General features: G+C 37.5%; 1 protein-coding gene across 1 annotated transcript in view; it reads right to left on the bottom strand.

The window, feature by feature from the left end:
• Positions 1-23,995, bottom strand: part of LOC128656513 (CD109 antigen-like) — a 212,883-nt gene that overhangs the window by 34,583 nt on the left and 154,305 nt on the right. Inside the window, exons 19-25 of the mRNA XM_053710441.1 lie at positions 21,665-21,782; positions 20,453-20,566; positions 19,756-19,974; positions 19,262-19,400; positions 15,110-15,286; positions 12,454-12,535; positions 90-321 (exon numbers count right to left, since the gene is read on the bottom strand). Coding sequence (XP_053566416.1) covers positions 90-321; positions 12,454-12,535; positions 15,110-15,286; positions 19,262-19,400; positions 19,756-19,974; positions 20,453-20,566; positions 21,665-21,782 — 1,081 coding nt within the window. The remainder of the gene's footprint in view (positions 1-89; positions 322-12,453; positions 12,536-15,109; positions 15,287-19,261; positions 19,401-19,755; positions 19,975-20,452; positions 20,567-21,664; positions 21,783-23,995) is intronic.

The raw sequence follows: 23,995 nt of genomic DNA, 5'->3' as shown, positions 1-23,995 counted from the left end.
CTTTATTTATTGTCTGTATAGTGCTGCAGAATATGTTGGCACATTACAAATAAAGATAATAATAATTAACTAAATGTTTTTGTACTTACTGCATAGATTGCATCTTCAAGAATTGCAGATATTATATAAGCAGTAAGAGTAATAGGACCATTCAAACCACCCTGGAGTTCCGAATGAATAACACGTCCTGGTTCTGAGAAAATGCCGGTGTTTGCATCCTGGTATTGTATCAACCAGTTAATTGATTGCCCTACAATGTCCGAATTAATGTAAATAAATGGTCGAGCCTGAAGGAAGCATTTCAACACATATGCTGTGAGCCTAAAAATGAAAAATATATACTTATATATATACATATATCATATATAAGTGTATTACAAAAAGATAAACATAATTATAATATAGTACACAAGAATAATATAACACCAAATCATAGAGCAAAAAAATGTTTTTATGAAATACATGTATTTAAAAAACTTACACAAAAATTACTGCGCTTGCTGTCTGTACAATTAGTCAAAAAAATAATTAATTAATTCACCCCAAAAGAAACTGGTGGTGAAAATACAACTTCAATACAAGTGTACAATTAAGTAAGTGTCAATATTGGAACCTCTAATATTAGTGTCAGACTTCAAAACACACTCTATATTTATAATGGATATCACAATCAATATAGTTGGTATTAAATATGTTAAGATAAAAAAGAAGAACCAACAGGCATATCTTTCATGACTTAAGGAGTAGGGTAGAAATACCAGTAATGTTACTGCCAATAGGACCTCTTCTATCCTCCCAGTGGATTTCTCCTTGGTGATTAGAGTGGTGGTGCTGCTCCTTCACACAGGGCACTCAGGGGTGCGCTGACTTAAAGAACTGGAACGAAAAAAGCACAGAGCGCATCCACGACTCAAGGTGAATCAAAAAACAATTTATTCCAAGCAATTAATATGTTGCACTTACAAGAAGTATTAAAAAGTGACGCCTTAAACAAACACTCCAACCCGTCAGCTCAATGAACTCAGTTTCTGCAGTACTTATCAGCCGGATACACTGTCCACACTCGATATCAAGAGTTCACTATTTGCGGGCTGTTTCTCCCGGCTTGTCTCGGCTTGTTCTGAATTCCAATGCGGCTGCAGGAAATAGTGATGACCAATGACGGGCTGCTCCTCCGGACGGAGGAGCAGCCCGTCATTGGTCATCACTATTTCCTGCAGCCGCATTGGAATTCAAAACAAGCCAAGACAAGCCGGGAGAAACAGCCCGCAAATAGTGAACTCTTGATATCGAGTGTGGACAGTGTATCCGGCTGATAAGTACTGCAGAAACTGAGTTCATTGAGCTGACGGGTTGGAGTGTTTGTTTAAGGCGTCACTTTTTAATACTTCTTGTAAGTGCAACATATTAATTGCTTGGAATAAATTGTTTTTTGATTCACCTTGAGTCGTGGATGCGCTCTGTGCTTTTTTCGTTCCATGTATTTAAAAAAATCTTAGATTATGGAGAGTATAAATGTAAAAGTACCATTTATATGCATTAAATGGGTATACCCATCAAGTATATGTTGCTTAGGTAATGTATGCATGGAAATAAAAAAAGGAAACTGCTAGAGAGTAGTTTCTATAGGATGCAGCACTAACCCAGGGCAGCAAAACCTTAAAATGTGCCCAAATATATATATACACACACACATACATACATATCAAATAATTAAAAAAATTTTTTAATTATTTACCTCTATGCCAGCAAGTTTTTGTTAATGGTGCCCATAATTTTTTGCACACAACATAGCAGTAATACAATTTTATTACAGGACAGGAGACTCCTATTTTGCTTTAACTTTCTTTACTACTACCAATGCAGCCATTAAAAGTATAACAGAACATAAACAGTTAACATTACAGAGAAAGGAAATGCCAAACATATTGAACCAATGAGAGCATTTTCTTAATGAATGTAGAAAAGAAGAACCAATCAGCGTTCTCATAACCACCATAAAGGGACCAATAACCCCCAATTATTTCTCTTTCATTTGCTGCTACCAGAAAGATAAGTATTGCAGCTATTTATCTTGCTTGATTGTATTACTCTTTGTATTGTATTTTATTACTCTCTCTCTCTTTTTCCCCTTTTTCTGCTTAAGCTCTTGCACTCTCTGAGCTGTCTTTTTCAAAATATTTTTTTTTCCGTTTGTTTCAGATTTTTAAGGTCTCCTTACCTTTCTAATACATTCCGTTTTGCTTTCATTTTTCTTTCCTTGTAATGCCTTGAGCTGTTTTCACTCCAGCTCTCTTCTCCTGCTAATGAAAAAACTGTGGTGGCCATTTTAATTTGTTCCCACCCCTTTTTACCTCACAACTCCTTACAGCTCTCTGCACACTACAGCTGACTTCTACATTGCAACATTGTAAAATTTTCACAGAATTTTTTTTCCTGTTGTTTTGTTACTCAGTTAAATTGCCTGTATAGTTAAGGGAATATTTTTTGCCTGTTTTAATTTTATTGAGGTTAAAGTATTTCCTTTTTCAGCATGTCTTCCCCTCATGATAGCCCCCTTACAGGAAAAGCAGTACAAACTATGATTGATTCCTCTATGTCTAACATGTTTAACCATTTTAATTCACAAATGGGAGTATTATTAGAGGCTATTCAAGCTTCCCTTCCTAAAAAGTCTCGTAAAAGAAAATTAACTCCTGTTTCTAAAAAATCCAGAAAAGTTTGTCATACTAAAAGTCTGTATTCATCAGACTCCTGTTTTCCCAGAGGTGTGGGAACAAAAATAATTCACCTTCTCCCTCAGGTTCAGAGGGAAAACTTATGAGTCATAAAAGAAATTTACACATATACTTTGACACTGCTGTTTCTCAAAGTGACAATGATTTTTCCTCAGAAGATCATTTCAGTCAGTCTAACTGATAATTTTTCAGAAAATAAAAAATGTATTTCAGACAATGATTCTCACTCAGATGAATCCCCTGCTCCCAAAAGACGCAAAAAAAATTCTCTCTCTAAATCCAACTCCATTAAACCTTAAAATTTTACTGACAAAATTGGGAAACCTAGATTTAATCCTGATGAACTCCAACATCCTCGATCATCAGAATGGTTCCCTTCTAAAGACGTTTCTGAATATGTGGAACATTGGATTAGACGTCCCCTTAAAAGAGAAGTTAGGAATAGAATGTGCTTGGAATGCCCATGCCGCAATTTACATAATAACACTGCTATTACTCTAGAAGTGGACCCTAAAATTGTTAAATGTATTTCCACTCCAGGATTTAATGTAAAAAAAGGGTCTTGACAGATCATGCAAGATGTGTCAGGATAAGCTCCTGGATTCCAAAATTCTAGAACTTTCTGACAAAGCTTTAAAAAATAATTCTGCCCTAGACCTGGCTTTAGTCAGTCAATGGCTTCAGTTAGCCTTATGTCATATTGGTAACACTAACTCTGCTATTTCTATTGAAAGAAGGAAATATATTCTAAGGAAAATTGACCCAAAACTCACAGATATGGCTCTGTCTAAATCTGGTCCTTCTGCTAATGACCTTTTGGAGATTACTTTATTAAAGAACTTAAACCTTTTTTTAAATCCCAATCGTGTTTTTGACAGGGCCGGGAAAGGTAGGGGTCGCTTTCCCGGCAGATCATATAATACAACAAATAGCAGAAAGGTGACAGCAAATTCCAATTTTATTTAGTAAAGACAAAAATATAGGGCAACGTTTCGGGACCTTATCCCTTAGTCATGCCATGCCAAACAAACACACAAAAGTGATTTATATACTAGTATATAACTAGGTGGCGCTCAAGAACATTTAACTTTCCATGATAAAATCTAATACATTATACATGTCCATTATTTAACTTATAACAATAATACAAATTTCTCTATTCTCTACTCCCAACTCTTTACATGTTAAACAGCAAATAACAATAATTACATGTTGAAACATCAACAACTAATGATGAAAACTATCCATCATTCACAGGAACACTGTTAAATCCCATTCTTTATTTAACCCTTTCGGTTCTAAACATTCTAATTCATATATCCAGTAAGACTCTCTTTGTTTAAGCAATAGCTCCCTATTCCCACCTCTATGTGGTAAGTCAATAAAATCTATAATCTGAAACTTCAATTGACTAATCGAATGGCCAGCTTTTAAAAAATGAGCAGCAAGAGGGGCTTTTATATTACCAGTACGTATATTGCTCTTATGTTCAATAATTCGGTCCTTAGCGGATCTTGTCGATTCTCCTATATAAACACCCCGACATGGACACTTAATCATATATATTATAAATGTAGTTAAACAGGTAAAAAAACCTTTTATATTGTATTTCTTACCAGTGTGGGGATGATGGAATACAGCCCCTTTGGTCATATTGCAGCAGCATGAGCACCCTAAACATGGGTAACATCCTTGGTTTTTAGTAGTGATATATCTAAGATTAGATTTAATATTAGAATCAATATCTGCTTTGACTAGTTTACTTTGAATATTTGCTCCTCTCTTAAAGTCAGGCATAGGAGGTTTCTGAAATTCTACTATAGAAGGGTTGCAATCGGACAGCACATTCCAATGTTTTCTAATGATTCGTTGGATCTCTTTGCTCTGAGCATTATATTCAGACACAAAGATAAACCTATTATTCTTAATATCTGCATTACTTCTCATATCTTTAGATTTTAATAAATTAGATCTAGGGATAGACTTTACAGTTTTTATTTCTTCCTTAATTAAACTTATAGGGTAACCTCTCTCTTTGAAACTATCCCCCATTTCTATCAATCTTTTATCCAGTATATTATCATCTCAAACAATCTTACAAACCCGAAGCATCTAACTATGGGGAAGACTTTTAATAAGAGAAGGAGGATGGGCCCTATCAAATCTCAAAAGACTATTACGGTCTGTACTCTTCTTAAAGAGATCATTTTTGAAATGGTTGCCAATTTTAATTACTCTAACATAGAAAAAGTCTATCTGTTCTTCACTCCAGGATAGTTTAAACTTAATATTATGTGGTAACTATTTCTTGTTCCAGGATAACTATTTTCTTCAACTCCAGGGCACGGCTATGGGTTCCAATGTCACCCCTAATTATGCCAATATTTTTATGAATCTCTATGAAGAAAGATATGTTTTTTCAAGCAATTTATTTATTCGATATGGTGCCACCTGGTGGCGGTATATTGATGATATTTTTGGTATTTGGCTGGGCGACGTTGGAACCCTAGAGGAATTTGTTAATGATTTAAACATATCAACTAATCATATTAAGTTTAAACTTTCCTAGAGTGGGGGGAACTTCCGGGTGGCAGCCATGATAGGCTGCATATTTCCATTCTGCTCCTGCACTCTATCTATTTTCATATGAAATAATTCTCAAAACAGCTCAAATATCAGACATACAAACAGATCTTTAACTCGCTTGATAACCTGCATCTGACGAGCCTAAAATTGAAGAGGTACATGCAGTTTTGAGCGCCCGGAGCTCAGCAGAAGGTTGAGGCCTTCTTCCATACCCCCCGGCGAGGCACATTAGGGCCTTGTCGTTACGTGGCACAAAGTGCTAGATAGATAATCGCACTGAATCTACAAAACCAAAAGGGGGCTAGTGCAATTTATATACTTCCTTTTTTCTCATCGGTGTGCTGGCCGGCTGACTGCTATAGAAGACCGCTATGGACACGATGGGTGTCGGCGCTATATTGCAGGCACTGCAGAATCTCCTCTTGGATCATCATGTGGCCCTGGAAGAACAGCTGACTATGGCATTTTGCCCTGAAGGCTCTATGGCATCCCGGCAAGATATCTCAGATGGTCCTGTCTTAGTGGCGCGCACGGAAGACAACGCTCTGGGGCCCCGGCGTGTTAGACCTACCTCAACTAAAATAGACAAGGTGCGCACTACTGCAGGGCCTGATAAGCAAGGCGAGACCCATGTGGATGCTAACACTGATCGGAGCACTGCCGACTGTGCAGTGGATGTAAGACACGACAAGGGACATACAAAAGCGATTAACGCAGCTTCTAAACCCCCTGAGGAACATACAGACACAAGAGCCTTTCTGGAGCATTTGCTCAGAGATCACGAAGGTACATGTGCATTAATACAAAGACCCTTACTGACTTTACAAGCTTAGCGAAACCTTTGTTACACAGGGGCAGGGTCGCCCATCTGGATCACTTCTCAGGGACATTATTTTCCTGCTGTGCCTCGGGTAAAGAGGGGACTTTGTGTGAACTGGCAGCCAGCTGTCATAAGAGACTGCAGCGGTAGAATTGTCACTGGAGTTGGTTAGCCCTATCTTATGTAATGTTTATACAGTTCAGAGTTCAATGTTTTCCTCTTCCTAAAATAGCATTCTAACATTAGGCATACCTCTTTTCATAAAGTATGTTCCCTGCCATGTTCCTTTTAATGCTCAAACAAGTCTCAGTTGAATATTTTATAAGCAGTAACTGTTTTATTTGCAAACTGTTATAACATAAACCTAAGTGTTTACAATATGTGCCACGGTTAGAATTCTTCAGTGGCTCCTCATCATCGTGGCTGTCTTATTTCCAGATACATACAATGTGTACCCTCTTCCCAAAATAGTATTTTAATTCACATGGGCATACTTTTCCTTACAGTATATACTTTCTAGCACTGCGACATCTTCGCAGAACTTATAGTGGCTGTACTGTTATTCTAGACCTAATGTGCGCTGTTTTGCAGCCTGCGGCCGGGGCTGTAGATCTTGCACATATCTACATAGCCAGCCTGTACACTTAGTGGAGGGTATAGTATATTGCTTAGTTTAAGCTTAGACTCCACATGTTAGTTAGTAAGTCTTTGTGACACTGCTTTTGCTCTACCAGATTCCTAACTCACATGACTAGGTATAGTTTTTCCCTGCTTTTACCAGATTGCCATATAAGATGCCCAAAGACTACCCCTTTTTATTAGCTGGTCAGCACAGAAATTTTTTCAACATAGCATATGTTAATACCATCACTTTTTCTAGCTAGCACCTGAAACCCTGAACTCCTTAAAATACTTTGCTTAAATATTTCATCTTTTTTTTTTTTACCCCTAGAAACCTTTTTTATTAAAGGAGCGTATCTACTCTCCCTTTATCAGCATAGTTAAATAACAAAAATACATGAGGTTCCATTAATGAGATCCATAAGTGGTCTCCTACGAACCAAGTAGCTCTCTGAAAATGTCAGTACCTCACATGATGAGAGGCCCAAGAGAGACCTCCTGCACGAAATTGAGAGCTTAGCTTTTCCATGTTACTACAGAACATCCAAATTACTATACAGTAAAAATTTTCAGGTTTCCAGTTATCAGTTATAGCATTTTGCTACTATACTAAAAAAAAAAAAAAAAAGAGGTTCCCACTTAAAGATCCAAGAGTGGTCATTTATATTTGAAATAGCCCCCTATATATATGATTATATACCATTGTTTGAGGTCCGAGAGTGGCCTCTGTTACTATCTAGGGAGCATACAGAGTATTAGGCATTGCACTTTCACAATGTTATTTTGCATTATTTCTTTTTCATTTCAGGTATGCATTGTGTCTCTATTCAAACCTATGTTATAATCTACCTGTTATTTTTTATTGTGACGCTTTGTTTATTATATTCTATGTATGCCTTATTCTGAACCTCAATAAAAATTAAATAAAAAAAAAAAAAAAAAAAACTTTCCTAGAGTGAAGAACAGATAGACTTTTTGGATGTTAGAGTAATTAAAATGGGCAACCATTTCAAAACGGATCTCTTTAAGAAGAGTACAGACTGTAATAGTCTTTTGAGATTTGATAGTGCCCATCCTCCTTCTCTTATTAAAAGTCTTCCCCATAGTCAGATGCTTCGGGTTTGTAAGATTGTTTCAGATGATAATATACTGGATAAAAGATTGATAGAAATGGGGAATAGGTTCAAAGAGAGAGGTTACCCTATAAGTTTAATTATTGAAGAAATAAAAACTATAAAGTCTATCCCTAGAACTAATTTATTAAAATATAAAGATATGAGAAGTAATGCAGATAATAAGAATGATAGGCTTATATTTGTGTCTGAATATAATGCTCAGAGCAAAGAGATCCAACAAATCATTAGAATACATTGGAATTTGCTGTCCGATTGCAACCCTTCTATAGTAGAATTTCAGAAACCTCCTATGCCTGCCTTTAAGAAAGGAGCAAATATTCAAAGTAAACTAGTCAAAGCAGATATTGGTCCTAATATTAAATCTAATCTTAGATATATCACTACTAAAAACCAAGGATGTTACCCATGTTTAGGGTGCTCATGCTGCTGTGGGGATGTTTATATAGGAGAATCGACAAGGTCAGCTAAGGACCGAATTATTGAACATAAGAGCAATATACATACTGGTAATATAAAAGCCCCTAATGCTGCTCATTTTTTAAAAGCTGGCCATTCGATTAGTCAATTGAAGTTTTAGATTATAGATTTTATTGACATACCACGTAGAGGTGGGAATAGGGAGCTATTGCTTAAACAGAGAGAGTCTTACTGGATATGTGAATTAGAATGTTTAGAACTGAAAGGGTTAAATAAAGACAGTTCCTATAGCTCAGGAATTTTGAAAATTTCAGAAATTTCAATGGAACAATCTCTTTTGGCAGTTTACATGCCTTCCCTTTGGTTTATCCTCTGCCCCTTGGGTATTTACCAAACTAATGAAACCAGTTGTTTCCTGGCTCTGCCTTCCCGGAGTCAAGCTTATTGTAATACCTGGACGACATCTTGATAATGAACCAAGATCATCTTTCCCTCCTCCAGCCACTTCAACTCACAGTCAATCTTCTTTCCAATTTAGGTTTTCTCATCAATCAGTAACAATCAGAACTCATTTCTTCCCAATCTCTCACTTTTCTAGGATTTCTGATAAACACAAAATCATCTACCCTCAGTCTTCCAAAAGACAAAATAAAAAATATAAGGAAGGAAATTTCTCGTACTCTATCCAAAGATCTTTTTCCCTCAGGACAGTGGCTCGTATTTTAGGGTTACTATCATCCTCGATTTAAGCAATTTATCCTGCTCCCCTTCATTATCGGGCTCTGCAGAGAATAAAAATATTTTACCTTCAAAAGGGTTTTCCTTACTCCCACAAGAGCTCTCTTGGTGGCTCAATCATATAGAAGCCTGGAATGGGAGAGCCATTTTTTGTTCTATCCCGGATTTAGTCATCAAATCAGATGCCAGTCTTTCTGGCTGGGGTGCCAGATGTGGTCCTTCCATTACAGGTGAGAAATGGTCTTCCAAAGAGAAATCTCTTCACATAAACTGTCTAGAGCTTCTTGCTGGATCTCTTGCCATCAAAAGCTTTTCTTACTTCAACCATCCCACATTCATTCTGTTGAGGATGGACAATGTTTCAGCGGTTCAGTATCTGAATTATCTCGGAGGTACCAAGTCAAAGGTTCTATTGGATTTTACAAAGAATTTCATTCATTTCTGCCCAGCCCAAAACATTATGGTGAAAGCTGGATATTTCGAATTCCGCAGTGGACTGGGGTTCCAGATTCCTCAAAGACTTGAGCAACTGGAAACTAAATCATTTGATTTTCCTTCACCTCCTTCATCTCCGAGGCCCCTTCTCGACTGACCTGTTTGAGTCTCGTCTCAATTGTCAAATTCGTCCATTCTTCAGTTGGCGTCCGGATCTGGAGGCGCAAGCAACGGATGTTTTTCTCCAACCTTGGCTTCTGTCCGGAGCTTATGCCTTCCCTCCTTTCATCATGATTCCCAGAATCCTTTCCAGAGTTCGTCGGGAATCCCTCTCCCTCCTTTTTATCACTCCCTTTTGGCCTTCCCAACCATGGTTTCTCTATCTCCTGGAGATGGCAATAGAACTTCCCCATCTTCTCCAGATCTTCTCTTAGACCCGAACGACAATCCCCTCAGCCTAGTCCTCCAAGGATCCCTTAGTCTTCTAGCCTGGAAGATTTCAGGAATCCCTTCGCTGTCTCTGACCTTTCGTCAAGGGCTTTACAATTATTACAAGAATCCCTGGCCCCAGGTACCCACAGATCCTATTCATCAGCCTGGTCCAAATGGAATCGTTGGTGCTTGGAAAGGAACTTTTCAGCGCCTCTAGCCCAAATTATCAATTTTTTATCCTCTCTTTTTGAGTCTGGTCTCTCTTATAGAACTATTAATGTAATTAGATCAACTATTTCCTCTCAACATTCTCTTATCAATAATTTTCCAGTGGGTCGACATCCTCAGGTTTGTAGAAATCTCAAAGCCATCAGAATCAAATGTCCTCCTATTCCCAAACGTTCTCAATTTTGGGATGTAGATTTGGTTCTTTCCTTTTTCAACTCCTGGCACTCTAATGACCTTCTCTCTTTAAAACAACTCACTTGCAAACTTGTTACTCTTCTTTGCCTTCTCTCTTTTAGAAGAGTCTCAGATGTCAGAGCTATTGATTTCAACTCTATTTCTTTCTCTCCTGAAGGTCTAACCTTTTTCATCTCTTGTAGGACAAAAACTTTTTCTTCCACCTTATTTTATCCTTATTTTCCTTCTTCTCCCAATCTTTGTGTAGTCATTTGTTTTAAAGAATATCTCAAAAGAACTAATCCTTTTCTCCTTTATCATCTGATCAACTCCTTTTATCTTTCGTTCCTCCTCACAAGCCTGTTACATCTACCTCCATTGCTCGCTGGGTTAAGTGGATCATGAAGTAAGCTGGTGTGGACTCTATATTTTCTGCCCAATCTGTTCGAGGTTCTGCGGCCTCTAAATCCTTTGTAAATTCAGCTTCTCTTCAGGATATACTTAATGCCGCAGATTGATCCCCTGACTCCACATTTCGTCAGTTTTATTTCAAACCCATTTCTCATCCTTCTTCTTACTTTTTGCCTCAGCTTTAAACTAGCAAAATAGGAGTCTCCTGTCCTGTAATAAAATTGGGATTATCCTAGCTAAAGTGTAGGTATTATCTAGATTTTATTAAGGACAAGGAGACGAGTATTTCCCCCCCATAATGAAGTTATTTCCCTCCGTCAGGATATTTTATTAATATGTCTTTAAATATTACTAATTATTGTGTTTATTCAACTAGCTCCTACAGTCTAAGATGTCTCCACATTCCAAGAATCTGCATTCTTCTACAGGATCCTTCTCTCCTTCATCTGAGTTATCTGCATTTCAAGTTTCATCTCATGCATCATCCCTGTTCCAACAAAATGGTTTTTCTTCATCCTCCTCGATCAACTTCAGATTGAAATGTTTCCTCAGTTTCATCTTTATGTTTGGGCTGTTCCTGTTTGTTCTGTTGTTCAATGACTTTCTCCTGTTCCATCTCAGCAGCAAATCCGAAAGAGGAATAATTGGGGGTCATTTCTCCCTTTATGATAGATATGAGAAAGCTGATTGGTTCTTCTTTTCTACATTTGTTAAGAAAATGCTCTCATTGGTTCAATATGTCTGGCATTTCCTTTCTCTGTAATGTTAACTGTTTATGTTCTGTTATACTTTTAATTGCTGTATTGGTAGTAGTAAAGAATGTTAAAGCAAAATACTCGCCTCCTTGTCCTTAATAAAATCTAGATTATACCTAAACTTTAGCTATGATAACCCCAATTATCTATCATATATAAGCATTTTAATGCTCTTTTTAAAAATATATAGGGCCAGATTACAAGTGGAGCGCTAAATATAGCTTTCATGAAAGCGATATTTGTGCTCCACTGTGTAATACAAGCGCACACTAATGTGAACACAAGGCCACTTGTAATGGCCGAATTAATTATTGTGTGCCCGCAAACAGGCAAATTTGCCCGTTTGCGAGCACAAGATAATTTAACGCTTCACTTGTAATCTAGCTCATATTAGGCTAAAGGTATAGAAACTGTGTACTATTTTATATGTACTATTTAGTCACAAAAGATGTCTGTGGATACAGCAATATGGTTATGAGGATAAAGGGTACAGATTCTGCTTAAAGGGGCACTAACCCCAATTTTTTTCATTCATGATTCAGATAGAGCATGCTATTTTAAGCAGCTTTCTAATTTACTCCTATTATATTTTTTCTTCATTCTCTTGCTATCTTTATTTGAAAAAGCAGATATGGAAGCTTAGGAGCCAGACCATTTTTGGTTCAGCACCTAGGTAGCGCAGAAGTCTTCATCCAAGCCGGGCAGAAGTGGTCCTCCACAGTGGCTACATTTAGCTACTAATCAGCAAGCAATACCCAGGTGCTGAACCAAAAATGGGCCGGCTCCAAAGCTTAGATTCCTGCTTTTTTTTTAAAAAAAAAAGATAGCTAGAGAACGAGTAAATTAGAAATTTGCTTAAAATTGCATGCTCTATCTGAATCATGAAATAAAAAAATTGGGTTTAGTATCCCTTTAAAACAATAATAAAAATATTCATCAGACTAAGATAAAGCATTTCATACCAAGAACTTCCGGAGGCATCACTTTTTCCAAAAGCACTAAAAGAGCCATCTGATCTCTTGTATGTTAATTCTGTCTGATAGCCTGAAGAAGAGATAAAATGAATAACAATAATATTGCTAGACATAAACAGCTTTAAATATTTTAACAATATTCTAAAAATTATTGCATTCAATTTAAGCTATTTAACCTAGTTTACTCCCTAAATTCAATATCGGAATGCAAAAAATAAATTGTCAGGAAGTATGGATTTAAAAACACATTGATTGTGCATTTCCTCACCAAAAAGGAACATATCAAAGAGAAAATGACAAAGAATAACACATTTGGAAAACCTTACGCCTAGATTTAGAGTTTTGCGTTAGCCGTCAAAAGCTGCGTTAAGGGGTCCTAACGCTGCTTTTTATCTAACGCTGGTATTTAGAGTCAGGCAGGAAAGGGTCTACAGCTCACTTTCTTTCCGCGACTCGAGGCTACCGCAAATCCCCTTACGTCAATTGTGTATCCTATCTTTTCAATGGGATTTTCCTAACGCTGGTATTTCGAGTCTTGGAAGAAGTGAGCGGTAGACCCTCTACCGACAAGACTCCAACCGCAAAAAAAAGTCAGTAGTTAAGAGTTTTATGGGCTAACGCCGGAACATAAAGCTCTTAACTACTGTGCTATAAAGTACACTAACACCCATAAACTACCTAGGAACCCCTAAACCGAGGCCCCCCCACATCGCAAACCCTATAATAAATTTTTTTTAACCCCTAATCTGCCGCTTTGGACACCGCTGCAACCTACATTATAGCTATGAACCCCTAATCTGCTGTCCCTAACATCGCAGACACCTATATTATATTTATTACCCCCTAATCTGCCCCCCTCAACCGTCGCCGCCACCTACCTACACTTATTAACCCCTAATCTGCTGACCGGACCTTGCCGCCACTATAATAAATGTATTAACCCCTAAACCTCTGCACTCCCACCTCGCAAACACTATAATAAATTTTATTAACCCCTAATCTGCCCTCCCTAACATCGCCACCACCTACCTACACTTATTAAGTTATTAACCCCTAAACCTAAGTCTAACCCTAACCCTATCACCCCCCTAACATAAATATAATTTAAATTAATCTAAATAAATTTACTATAATTAACTAAATTATTCCTATTTAAAACTAAATACTTACCTATAAAATAAACCTGAATATAGCTACAATATAACTAATAGTTACATTGTAGCTATTTTAGGATTTATATTTATTTTACAGGCAACTTTGTATTTATTTTGACTAGGTACAATAGCTATTAAATAGTTATTAACTATTTAATAGCTACCTAGTTAAAATAAGTAACAAATTACCTGTAAAATAAATCTTAACCTAAGTTACAAATACACCTAACACAACACTATCAATAAATTAATTAAATAAATTACTGCTGGACAAAACTACTTTAGCACTGTTAACCATGCTATTATTCTTCCTCCTGTTCCTGAAGCTCTACCAAGAGCCATTGGGGCCAATTTATCAAATGGCAGGTGGACATGATTTGCTGTAGCAAATCATGTCTGCCTGACATCGCTAATTGCCGACAGAATACCGTTGTCGTCATTTATCATTGCACAATAATTTCTTGTGAAATGCTTGTGCAATGCCGCTCCCTGCACATTCACGGCCAATCGGCTACTAGCAGGGGGTGTCAATCATCCCAACCTTTTAGGTGGTGGACAAGTTAAGGAGCAGCAGTTTTACAACCAGAGAGCCGGAAACGTTGTGTGTAGAAAGCAGCATCTGCTTCTTGATAAGTCTACTCCATTGTCTTCATATAACGCCTTGGTGCTGGTTGGTCAAGCACCACATGTTCATACTAGGCATTGCCATCTTGGAGCTTTTTTGATAGGTATATTTTGCACTTCAGGTAAGTGTACATGATACAGAGCAGCAGTTTTACATTTTTGCAGCATTTGCATTGATCTATTTTATTAATGTGGCCTTATTTATGTTATGTACTTATCAAACTAAATATAGAAACTGCAAATATGTAATCCTCTCACTCTGCATTGTGTGCTAACCAGTGCACGATTCAGCTTTGCAAAAGCCAGGAACATCAGTGATGTGGAACTTTTCACCACTTCTGTCACATGGTGCAAGAATATGTAAACTTCAAGATGGCATCACATGACATAAAAATGCAGAGCTTCACCAATCAGCACCTAAAAAGAGTTAAAACAAGATAGCTGCAGGCTCCGGAGGATAATAGTATGGAGAGTAGTAACCGTTCTGTTGAATTTGTGTCTACAAGTTTAACAACGGATTGTCCTTATTGAGTTAATATTGTCTATAAGACCCATCCAGTATGTTTCTCACTTTAGTGACATCTTATCAATCTCGTAATATCCATATCTACATGGTTCTAAACCTGCTGGAGAAGATAACTTATATTAAGTCTATCCCAAACATTGTTCCATATAACTAAGGCATTAATTGTGGATTGCATCAAGTTGACAATAAGTTTAAAATACAGTATATAGGGCATGCATTTAGTGTTTTTTATTACACTTTAACATGATACCCAAATGGTGTCAATTAAGTTGAAAAATTAAGACTATTGTTTAAAAGTGTTCAAACAAATGAAAGTAAATGATATGAAAAGAATACAGACCTGCTTCCATGAATGTTATAGCTTTAGTCCTGATTTCTGCCGTGATCTGGTTAGTTGCTATTAAGTATTGCAGCACAAAGATGTTAGGAGCAAAGTTAATCATATTTTGTTCTCCACATCCATATGGCATCAGAATTAGTAATGCAAGACCATCAATTGAGGGTCCTAGAATATCCCCTGTTAAAATAGTGGGGGGAAATACATTTTTTTTAATCTATTAAACAAATAAGGCGAGATAACAAAAGGAGCGCAAAAAAAGAAATGGTATGGAGCACTAATACTGTTAGCTCTAAATCCATACCACTTCCATTTTTGGTCTCAAAATAGAGTAGTTGGTTAATTTATTGTGCCTTGTGATTCTTTTGTAAGCAATATTCATTGTGCTAGCGCACTGGATTTCAAGCCTCTCCTCAAGACACATTTTGAGGTTATCTGAACTGGAGCACAGGTGAAATTAACAGCTGATTAGCAAACATGCACCAAGATTATGAGTTTTGCGGTAACAGGGGTGCGTTGCTAACGAGCCTTTTTTTTAATGCTCCCTTAAAGGGACATAATACTCATATGCTAAATCACTTGAAACTGATGCAGTATAACTGTAAAAAGCTGACAGGAAAATATCACCTGAGTATCTCTATGTAAAAAAGGAAGATATTTTACCTCACAATCTCCTCAGCTCAGCAGAGTAAGTTCTGTGTAAAAAGTTATACTCAGCTGCTCCCAGCTGCAGGTAAAAATAAAAAAAAAATGAAGAAATGAACAGCAGCCAATCAGCATCAGCAGTGCTGAGGTCATGAACTCTTACTGTGATCTCATGAGATTTAACTTAACTCTTATGAGATTCCATAGTAAGCTTCCTTTACCTGATTGGTGAAATAATATGAGAGTTCAAGAGGCTCATCCTTTCAGCTGTGACAGGACAGACACACTAAAATTCTGCTTAGAAATCCTTTACAATGGGAGGTGTCTACTGAGGAACTTTTGAGGTAAAATATCTTTCTTTTTTACATAGAGATGTTCAGGAGATATTAACTAGTCAGCTTTTTACAGCTATGCTGCATCACTTTCAAGTGTTTAAACATTTGGGTATTATGGCCCTTTAAGACAACGCTGGTATTACGGGTATTTTTAAACCCGGCGTTAGCCGTAAAAAGGTGAGCGTAGAGCAAAATTTAGCTCCTCATCTCACCTCAATACCAGCGTTGCTTATGGTAGCGGTAAGCTGGCTTAACATGCTTGTGCACGATTTCCCCATAGGAAAACAATGGGGCTGAGCCAGCTGAAAAAACCCTGCAAAAAAGCAGCGTTCAGCTCCTAACGCAGCCCCATTGATTCCTATGGGGAAAGGAATTTTATGTCTACACCTAACACCCTAACATGAACCCCGAGTCTAAACACCCCTAATCTTACACTACATTATCACTATGAACCCCTAATCTGCTGCCCCAACATTGCCGAACCCTACATTATATTTATTAACCCCTAATCTGCCCCCCCCAATGTCGCTGCAACCTACCTACACTTATTGACCCCTAATCTGCCGCCGCCAACGTTGCTGCCACTATAATAAAGTTATTAACCCCTAAAACTAAGTCTAACCCTAACCCTAACACCCCCTAAGTTAAATATAATTTAAATAAATCTAAATAAAATAACTACAATTAAATAAATTATTTCTATTTAAAACTAAATACTTACCTATAAAATAAACCCTAAGATACCTACAATATAACTAATAGTTAATAGCTAGCTTAGGATTTATTTTCATTTTACAGGCAACTTTGTATTTATTTTAACTATGTAGAATAGTTATAAAATAGTTATTAATTATTTAATAACTACCTAGTTAAAATAAGTACAAATTTACCTGTAAAATAAACCCTAACCTAAGTTACAATTACACCTAACACTACACTATAATTAAATAAATGAACTGGTGGGTTTTAATGTTGGGGAGGGTATTGTATTTGAATTCCGATTGGCTGATAGGATTCTATCAGCCAATCGGAATTAAGGTAGGAAAAATCCTATTGGCTGACCCAATCAGCCAATCGGATTGAGCTTGCATTCTATTGGCTGTTCCAATCAGCCAATAGAATGCAACCTCAATCCTATTGGCTGATTGCATCAGCCAATAGGATTTTCCCTACCTTAATTCTGATTGGATGATAGAATCCTATCAGTCAATCGGAATTCAAGGGACGCCATCTTGGATGACGTCATTTAAAGGAACCTTCATTCTTCGCTTGGACTTCGTTTGAAGAGGATGCTCCACGTCGGCTGGATTGAAGATGGACCCGCTCCGCTCCGGATGGATGAAGATAGAAGATGCCGTCTGGATGAAGACTTCTGCCGCTTGGAGGACCTCTTCTGGCCGGATTGGATGAAGACTTCTGCCCCTCTGGAGGTCCACTTGTGCCCGGCTGGGTGAAGACGTCTCAAGGTAGGGTGATCTTCAGGGGGTTAGTGTTAGTTTTTTTAAGGGGGGATTGGGTGGGTTTTAGAGTAGGGTTGGGCGTGTGGGTGGTGGGTTTTAATGTTGGGGGGCTATTGTATTTTTTTTTACATGTAAAAGAGCTGATTACTTTGGGGCAATGCCCCGCAAAAGGCCCTTTTAAGGGCTATTTGTAATTTAGTATAGGGTAGGGAATTTTATTATTTTGGGGGGCTTTTTTATTTTATTAGGGGGGGATTAGGTGTAATTAGTTTAAAAAAATTGTAATTATTTTTTTATTTTCTGTAATTTAGTGTTTGTTGTTTTTCGTACTTTAGTTTATTTAATTTAATTATAGTTAATTGTAGGTAGTTTATGTAATTAATTTAATGATAGTGTAGTGTTAGGTTTAATTGTAATTTAGGTTAGGATTTATTTTACAGGTAAATTTGTACTTATTTTAACTAGGTAGCTATTAAATAGTTAATAACTATTTAATAACTATTGTACCTAGTTAGACTTAGGGTTAGACTTAGGTTTAGGGGTTAATAAATTTAATATAGTAGCGGCGACGTTGGGGGCGGCAGATCAGTGGTTAATAAATGTAGATAGGTGTCGGCGATGTTAGGGACGGCAGATTAGGGGTTAATAAAATTTAACTAGTGTTTGCGAGGCAGGAGTGCAGTGGTTTAGGGGTTAATATATTATTACAGTGGCGGCGATGTCCGGTCGGCAGATTAGGGGTTAAAAACGTTATTTAAGTGTTTGTGATGTGGGGGGGGGGGGCTTTAGGGGTAATAGGTAGTTTATGGGTGTTAGTGTACTTTTTAGCATTTTAGTTAAGAGTTTTATGTTACGGCGTTAGCCCATAAAACTCTTAACTACTGACTTTTAAATGCGGTAGGAGTCTTGACAGGAGAGGGTCTCCTGCTCACTTCTTCCAAGCATCGTAATACCGGCGTTAGGCAAGTACCATTAAAAAGATAGGATACGCAATTGACGTAAGGGGATTTGCGGTAAGCTCGAGTCGTGGAAGAAAAGTGAGCGGTAGACCCTCTCCTGCCAGACTCGTAATACCAGCGGGCGTTAAAAAGCAGCGTTGGGACCTCTCAACGCTGCTTTTTAAGGCTAACGCAAGACTCGTAATCTAGCCGATGGTTATTTTACCTGCTCTCATCCAAGGTAATCCTGAAAACCTGGCCTGTTGGGGAGGCCTGAGGACAGGTTTAAAACTAGTGTGCTAGCGTAAATAAACTTACTAATAAAATACATCTTATTTTTACAACTTTTGCTCCATTGCACTATTAACCCATTAACCACCACTACCCCTATCACAAATAAATTCCCTTATGCTATTATTATAATTTTTTTGCTTAAGCTTAGTTTCCATTGCTGTTGTAAACTGGAGGTAACAAACATCTCTGTAGACTTTAAATGAAATACTTTTAGTTTACAATAGCAATGTAGACTAGGCCTAAGTGTACTGACTGCCCAAAACCAAGCACAAAATATCTTGCCATAAACAATCAGTATCATCATTTCTATTGTGCATATTCATTACTGTTAGACTTACTTTTCCAAATTAATTTCATACAAAGCCAAAAAAAAACTTTCATAAATTACCACAAGCAAAAATTCTCATTAGCTTTATATTCATGATAAATAAGGTTATTATTTACCCCCATATGTATTACTCAGTACAAATAAATGATACTTACCAATAACCAAGACATAGGCTTGCTGACTGCCATTCACTACATCAATAGGGAAAGTGAATGATAAGTTCTGTGATACTTCTGAACCACCATTTGCCTCCAACAATATGCTTTGTGAATAGTAGTTCTTAATTCCTTCAGCCTTTAAATAGATAGAAGTAGTAAATACTGTTATAGTAAACAGACAATAAAGTTTATAGGCACTATTTGCATGTTAAAAAATGCATGAAAAAAAAATCTAATTTATAGATGTTTGTTTTGCTTTTGGAAAAAAACAGGAAGTGCATTTTTATATAGAACATTTCTTTTCTCAGAATACTAATTTTACTACAAACAAAACACCCTATTACAAGTCTAGGTGTATATTAGTTTACAACTACTAATAAAACTACTACTATTATGGGAGAAAAAAGATATACAATATACACCTCAATCTTGTTCTTTGAATGTAATTAACATAAAGTGTCATAAGTACACTATATATAGGTGCATCTTACATTTACTAATAGTATTTGGGATATAGCGTCAGATGCTGCTGATGAAACTGCTGTTACACTGATTGCAATTTCCCCCAGTTGTATTGGTTTTATTGGAAAGAGAACAGTTTTGCCATCTTGGCTTGGGACAGTCACATTATGTTTGCCTGGTACGGTTGTGTAATTGTTGTTTACTACAATTATTTCATATGAGTTGCTTGATTCCAGTGTAACCACAACCTGCAAAAACAAAATAATAATAAAAAATATATAAATAATATAAATAAAACACATATCACAGAATGCAGAGTAAAATACTTTCACTAATGTCTCTTAAAATGTTAACCTCTTAGTTTTCATGGGTGGGCTGCAAATGATCTGTGGCAGTTTTAAACACAAGCTAGCTGTGTATTTTATACAGCTAATGAATTGTGTTTAAAATGAAAATACATTTCAAGCTTTATTTGTGTATCATGCAAAACCCTAGATGTATTACGGGATAAAATGAGTTTGCTCTGTAAATAAAATTCTAGTGTCAGTAATTATTTATCTACTCTTATCCCAATGGTTTATGTGTACTTAACGTTTATGGTGTGATGTTTCAGAGTCTACCTTCCCCTAGTTCTGGAGAAAGTCTAAGTAGATCTAAGTAGATTAATGGGCTGGAATGACATTTGTTCCTATATAAATAACCATAAAATACAAGACAAATACGTACTTGAATATTTTCTGCTAAATAGTTGAACAGGGTAACTTCAAGGACGAATTGTTCACCTCTAGTAACTGAGTATGGCATGTTTAGCGAAATAAAGAAAGGCTTGAATGCTTGTAGCTGTGAAAGACAAGTATTTCATTTTAGCATTATGCAGCAGTATAAATGGTGCTTAGGCATGCAGGTTTTAGTCAACAGAAATCATTAGCTTGTTAATGTTATAGTACAATATAATAAACAAAATGATAATTAATGGCACAGCAGTTGGTTAGAACATTCTGACACGGATTGAGGGGTCTGTTTTTCAAATGTGTGACATTGTCAAGAATTTTTAACACACCCAAGATGGTTTAAGACAGATTTGTTAGAAAATAACTTATCTTGTAGTGTATCCTGGCTATCTACCACAAAACAACTTCTAATTAACTTGAGACAAGAAGTCAGATACAACCAACTGTGGGCCAAGTTACAAGTGGAGCAGTATTTAACTTGCATGCTAACTCCTCTAGAAGTAACTTTTTGCTCCATATATAGATGATTATATATAGGTATATATACTGTATGTACAGATATATGTAGGAATATCTATTTATAAATACTTAGAACATATTCCCCTACGTGAAGAACATTTGGAATGTGAAATATTTAATAATATTGCATTAGATATTTTGAACACTTTAACCATCCTCTTCACAGTGCGTTGAGACACACATCCTCTTCCAGGTTGATTCATAACATTTCCAGTTGACTGGAACTTCTTAATTATTGCCCTGATGGTGGAAATTGGCATTTTCAATTCTTTTGCTATTTCCCATATCCCATTTTGTGAAGCTCAACAACCTTTAGCCGCACATCAAAACTATATTCCTTGGTCTTATGCATTGTGATGAATGACTAATGGAACTTGGCCTATGTTTTCCCTCATATTTATACCCCTATGAAACAGGAAGTCGTGGTTAAAACATTTGCTGTTCCTAGTCACCCAGGTGTGCTAAAAAATATAAAGAATCAATGGGAATATACTTCAAACATATTTTTCTCAAATTAATTAATAGCGGTGACAATAATTGTGCCACACAAATATTTTACAAAGATTTTTTTTTTTATAAACCTGTGTTGTGTTTGCAATTGTTTGAAATCCATGAGAGCCTTCTATGCTCATATTTACCAACGGTGTCAAAATAATCAATTTATATATTCTCAACAGATGTTTATTACCTCAACTGGTCCATCAATCAGTCCTAATCCAAGACCTTCAGAAATAACAAAAGCACTGGCCACCCATGTTGTAATCGAGTCAGGAACAGTAACTTGAAGGTTTTTAGTATTACCAGAGCTGAAAAAGGAAATCAATATATACATAATGGATATAAATAGTCAGATAGAAAGATAGATAGATAGATAGATAGATAGATAGATAGATAGATAGTGTGTGAATGTAATGTTAAAGATTCAAAAGAAAAACTATTCTTTTACTTGTCCACTGCAATTTCTCACTCATCTGGGACTAGTGGAATCTTCCTGCCCCCTGTATTTGTGTAGGGGTGTGTATATATATATATATATATATATATATATATACTAACTGTGCATTTAATTTGCAATGTTTCTGTCACGCCGCTCCGTTGCTTGGCTGTGGCCAGGGACGCGCCGGTTGTTGTGAGCGTGCGGTGATGACATCATCACCGCACGCCAATTCCCCTCTCATGCCGGTCGAATCTGCACCTATGTAAGTGGGGGGCTATGTCACGCCGATCCGTTGCTTGGCAGTTGCCAGGGATGCGGTGGTTGTTGTGAGCGTGAGATGAAGACATCTTCGCCACATGCCAATTCCCCTCTCATGCCGGTCGAATTCTGGGACTCCTCCTTGGCGCGAATCTGCGCCTATGTAAGTACCTGCATTACTTACATACAGTGCCCAAGTATAGGTTGTCTTGTACTCCCTGGGTGCTTCGTTTCATTGCTCTGCCAATTGCTGAATGCTTTATGTTCCTGAACTCTGCCTGCCTGTGACCACTCTACAGATTAATCCCTGAACTACTGTATGCCTTATTGTTGCTGAAATCTGCCTGCCTGTGACCAATCAACAGATTAACCCCATAACTGCTGGATTGATTTATTGTTGCTGAACTCTGCTTTTCTCTGACCACTCTACAGATTGACCACTGAACTGCTGATATTCTGTATTGCCTTTCTGTTGCTGAACCCTGCTTGTTTCTAACCACATTTCTGTTTAACCCTAAACTGTTGGTACTCTGGATTTGCCTGTTATTGCCAAACTCTGCTTGCCTGACTACTCTACAGTTATCCCCTGTAGTGCTGTGAAGGATTGTCCTCTCTACTGGGAGTACTACTTAACTCATTTAATTGTCTATTCTCTTGTTCTGGGATATTTCCTTATCCTTCCACTTGACACCAGGATAAGAAGTGACCAAGTTTGGTCTGATAGGGAAATATCCCATGAGCAATACATTATACTTGGGCCATTGACCCAAATGAGGTAGCAAGAGCAATTTCTCTTTAGGAACAAATGCTGGGGACCCATGCAGAGTCTGGATTCCAAGTTAGAGACTATTACCACTATGCTCTCCTCACTTGTTGCTGAGAACAACACTGCTCCTGTTGCTGTACAGTCTGCTCTCGCTGCTAGTACTGCAACCTCCTCCCCTGCTTCTGGTAGCATACCCCGGATACTGTTACCTGACAAGTATGATGGTATTATTGACTGCAATGACCCTCATACCTACCAGTCCCATCAGTCAAAGGTCACCTTTATTGTTTCCTTGTTGAAGGATAAGGCCCTAGCCTGGGTCTCTCCCTTATTGTAACAGAGCGCTCAACTCCTGAACGATGCTGATACCTTCATTTTGGCACTCTCTTCTGTGTTTAGTACTTCTGGTTGCACTTCTGCTGCTGAATACTCACACTTGGATCTCCGCCAGGGCAATAGTTCTGTGACATAATACGCTATTGAATTCCACACCATGGCACATGAGACCAGTTGGGATTGCAGTGCTCTCAAAGCACACTTCCGGAGAGGTCTACATAAACGTATCAAGGAAGAGCTCACTTATCGTGACTTTCCATTTACCCAGGATGAATATATAGAGCTGTGTATCAATCTGGATTCTCTGCTTTCTAGTCTCCTACCCGTCTACCTTCTAGACTGCCCCCTACCTCTCCTACACCTACAGTTACCTCTGAGGATCTCTTTTCCTTTAAGTCCTCTGAATCTGAAAGACAGAGAAGAAGGAGGTTGAGACCTTGGGGCCTATTTATCAAGCCGTCAACTGTGCTGCATTCGCCGGCACCAATACGCTCGCCTAACATCGCTGCCGCGGACCTGAATACATTCTCCATATTTAACAAAAAAGCTGTCAAAAAGCTGCGCACCAAGTAAGGGGCGATGAGCAGCAGACTGTTGATAACTAACAGTCATCGATCTCGCTGCTCTTCGACTTTTTCACAGTTTTATTTGTATACTGTCACTAAACACCCACACTATACTAAACAGTTTAATCCCTATACCACCGCTCCCGGACCCCGGCG

The sequence above is a fragment of the Bombina bombina genome, chromosome 4, assembly GCF_027579735.1.
Source record: "Bombina bombina isolate aBomBom1 chromosome 4, aBomBom1.pri, whole genome shotgun sequence".
NCBI classification, from domain to species: domain Eukaryota; kingdom Metazoa; phylum Chordata; class Amphibia; order Anura; family Bombinatoridae; genus Bombina; species Bombina bombina.
This window is presented reverse-complemented; position numbering and strand designations above follow the sequence as displayed.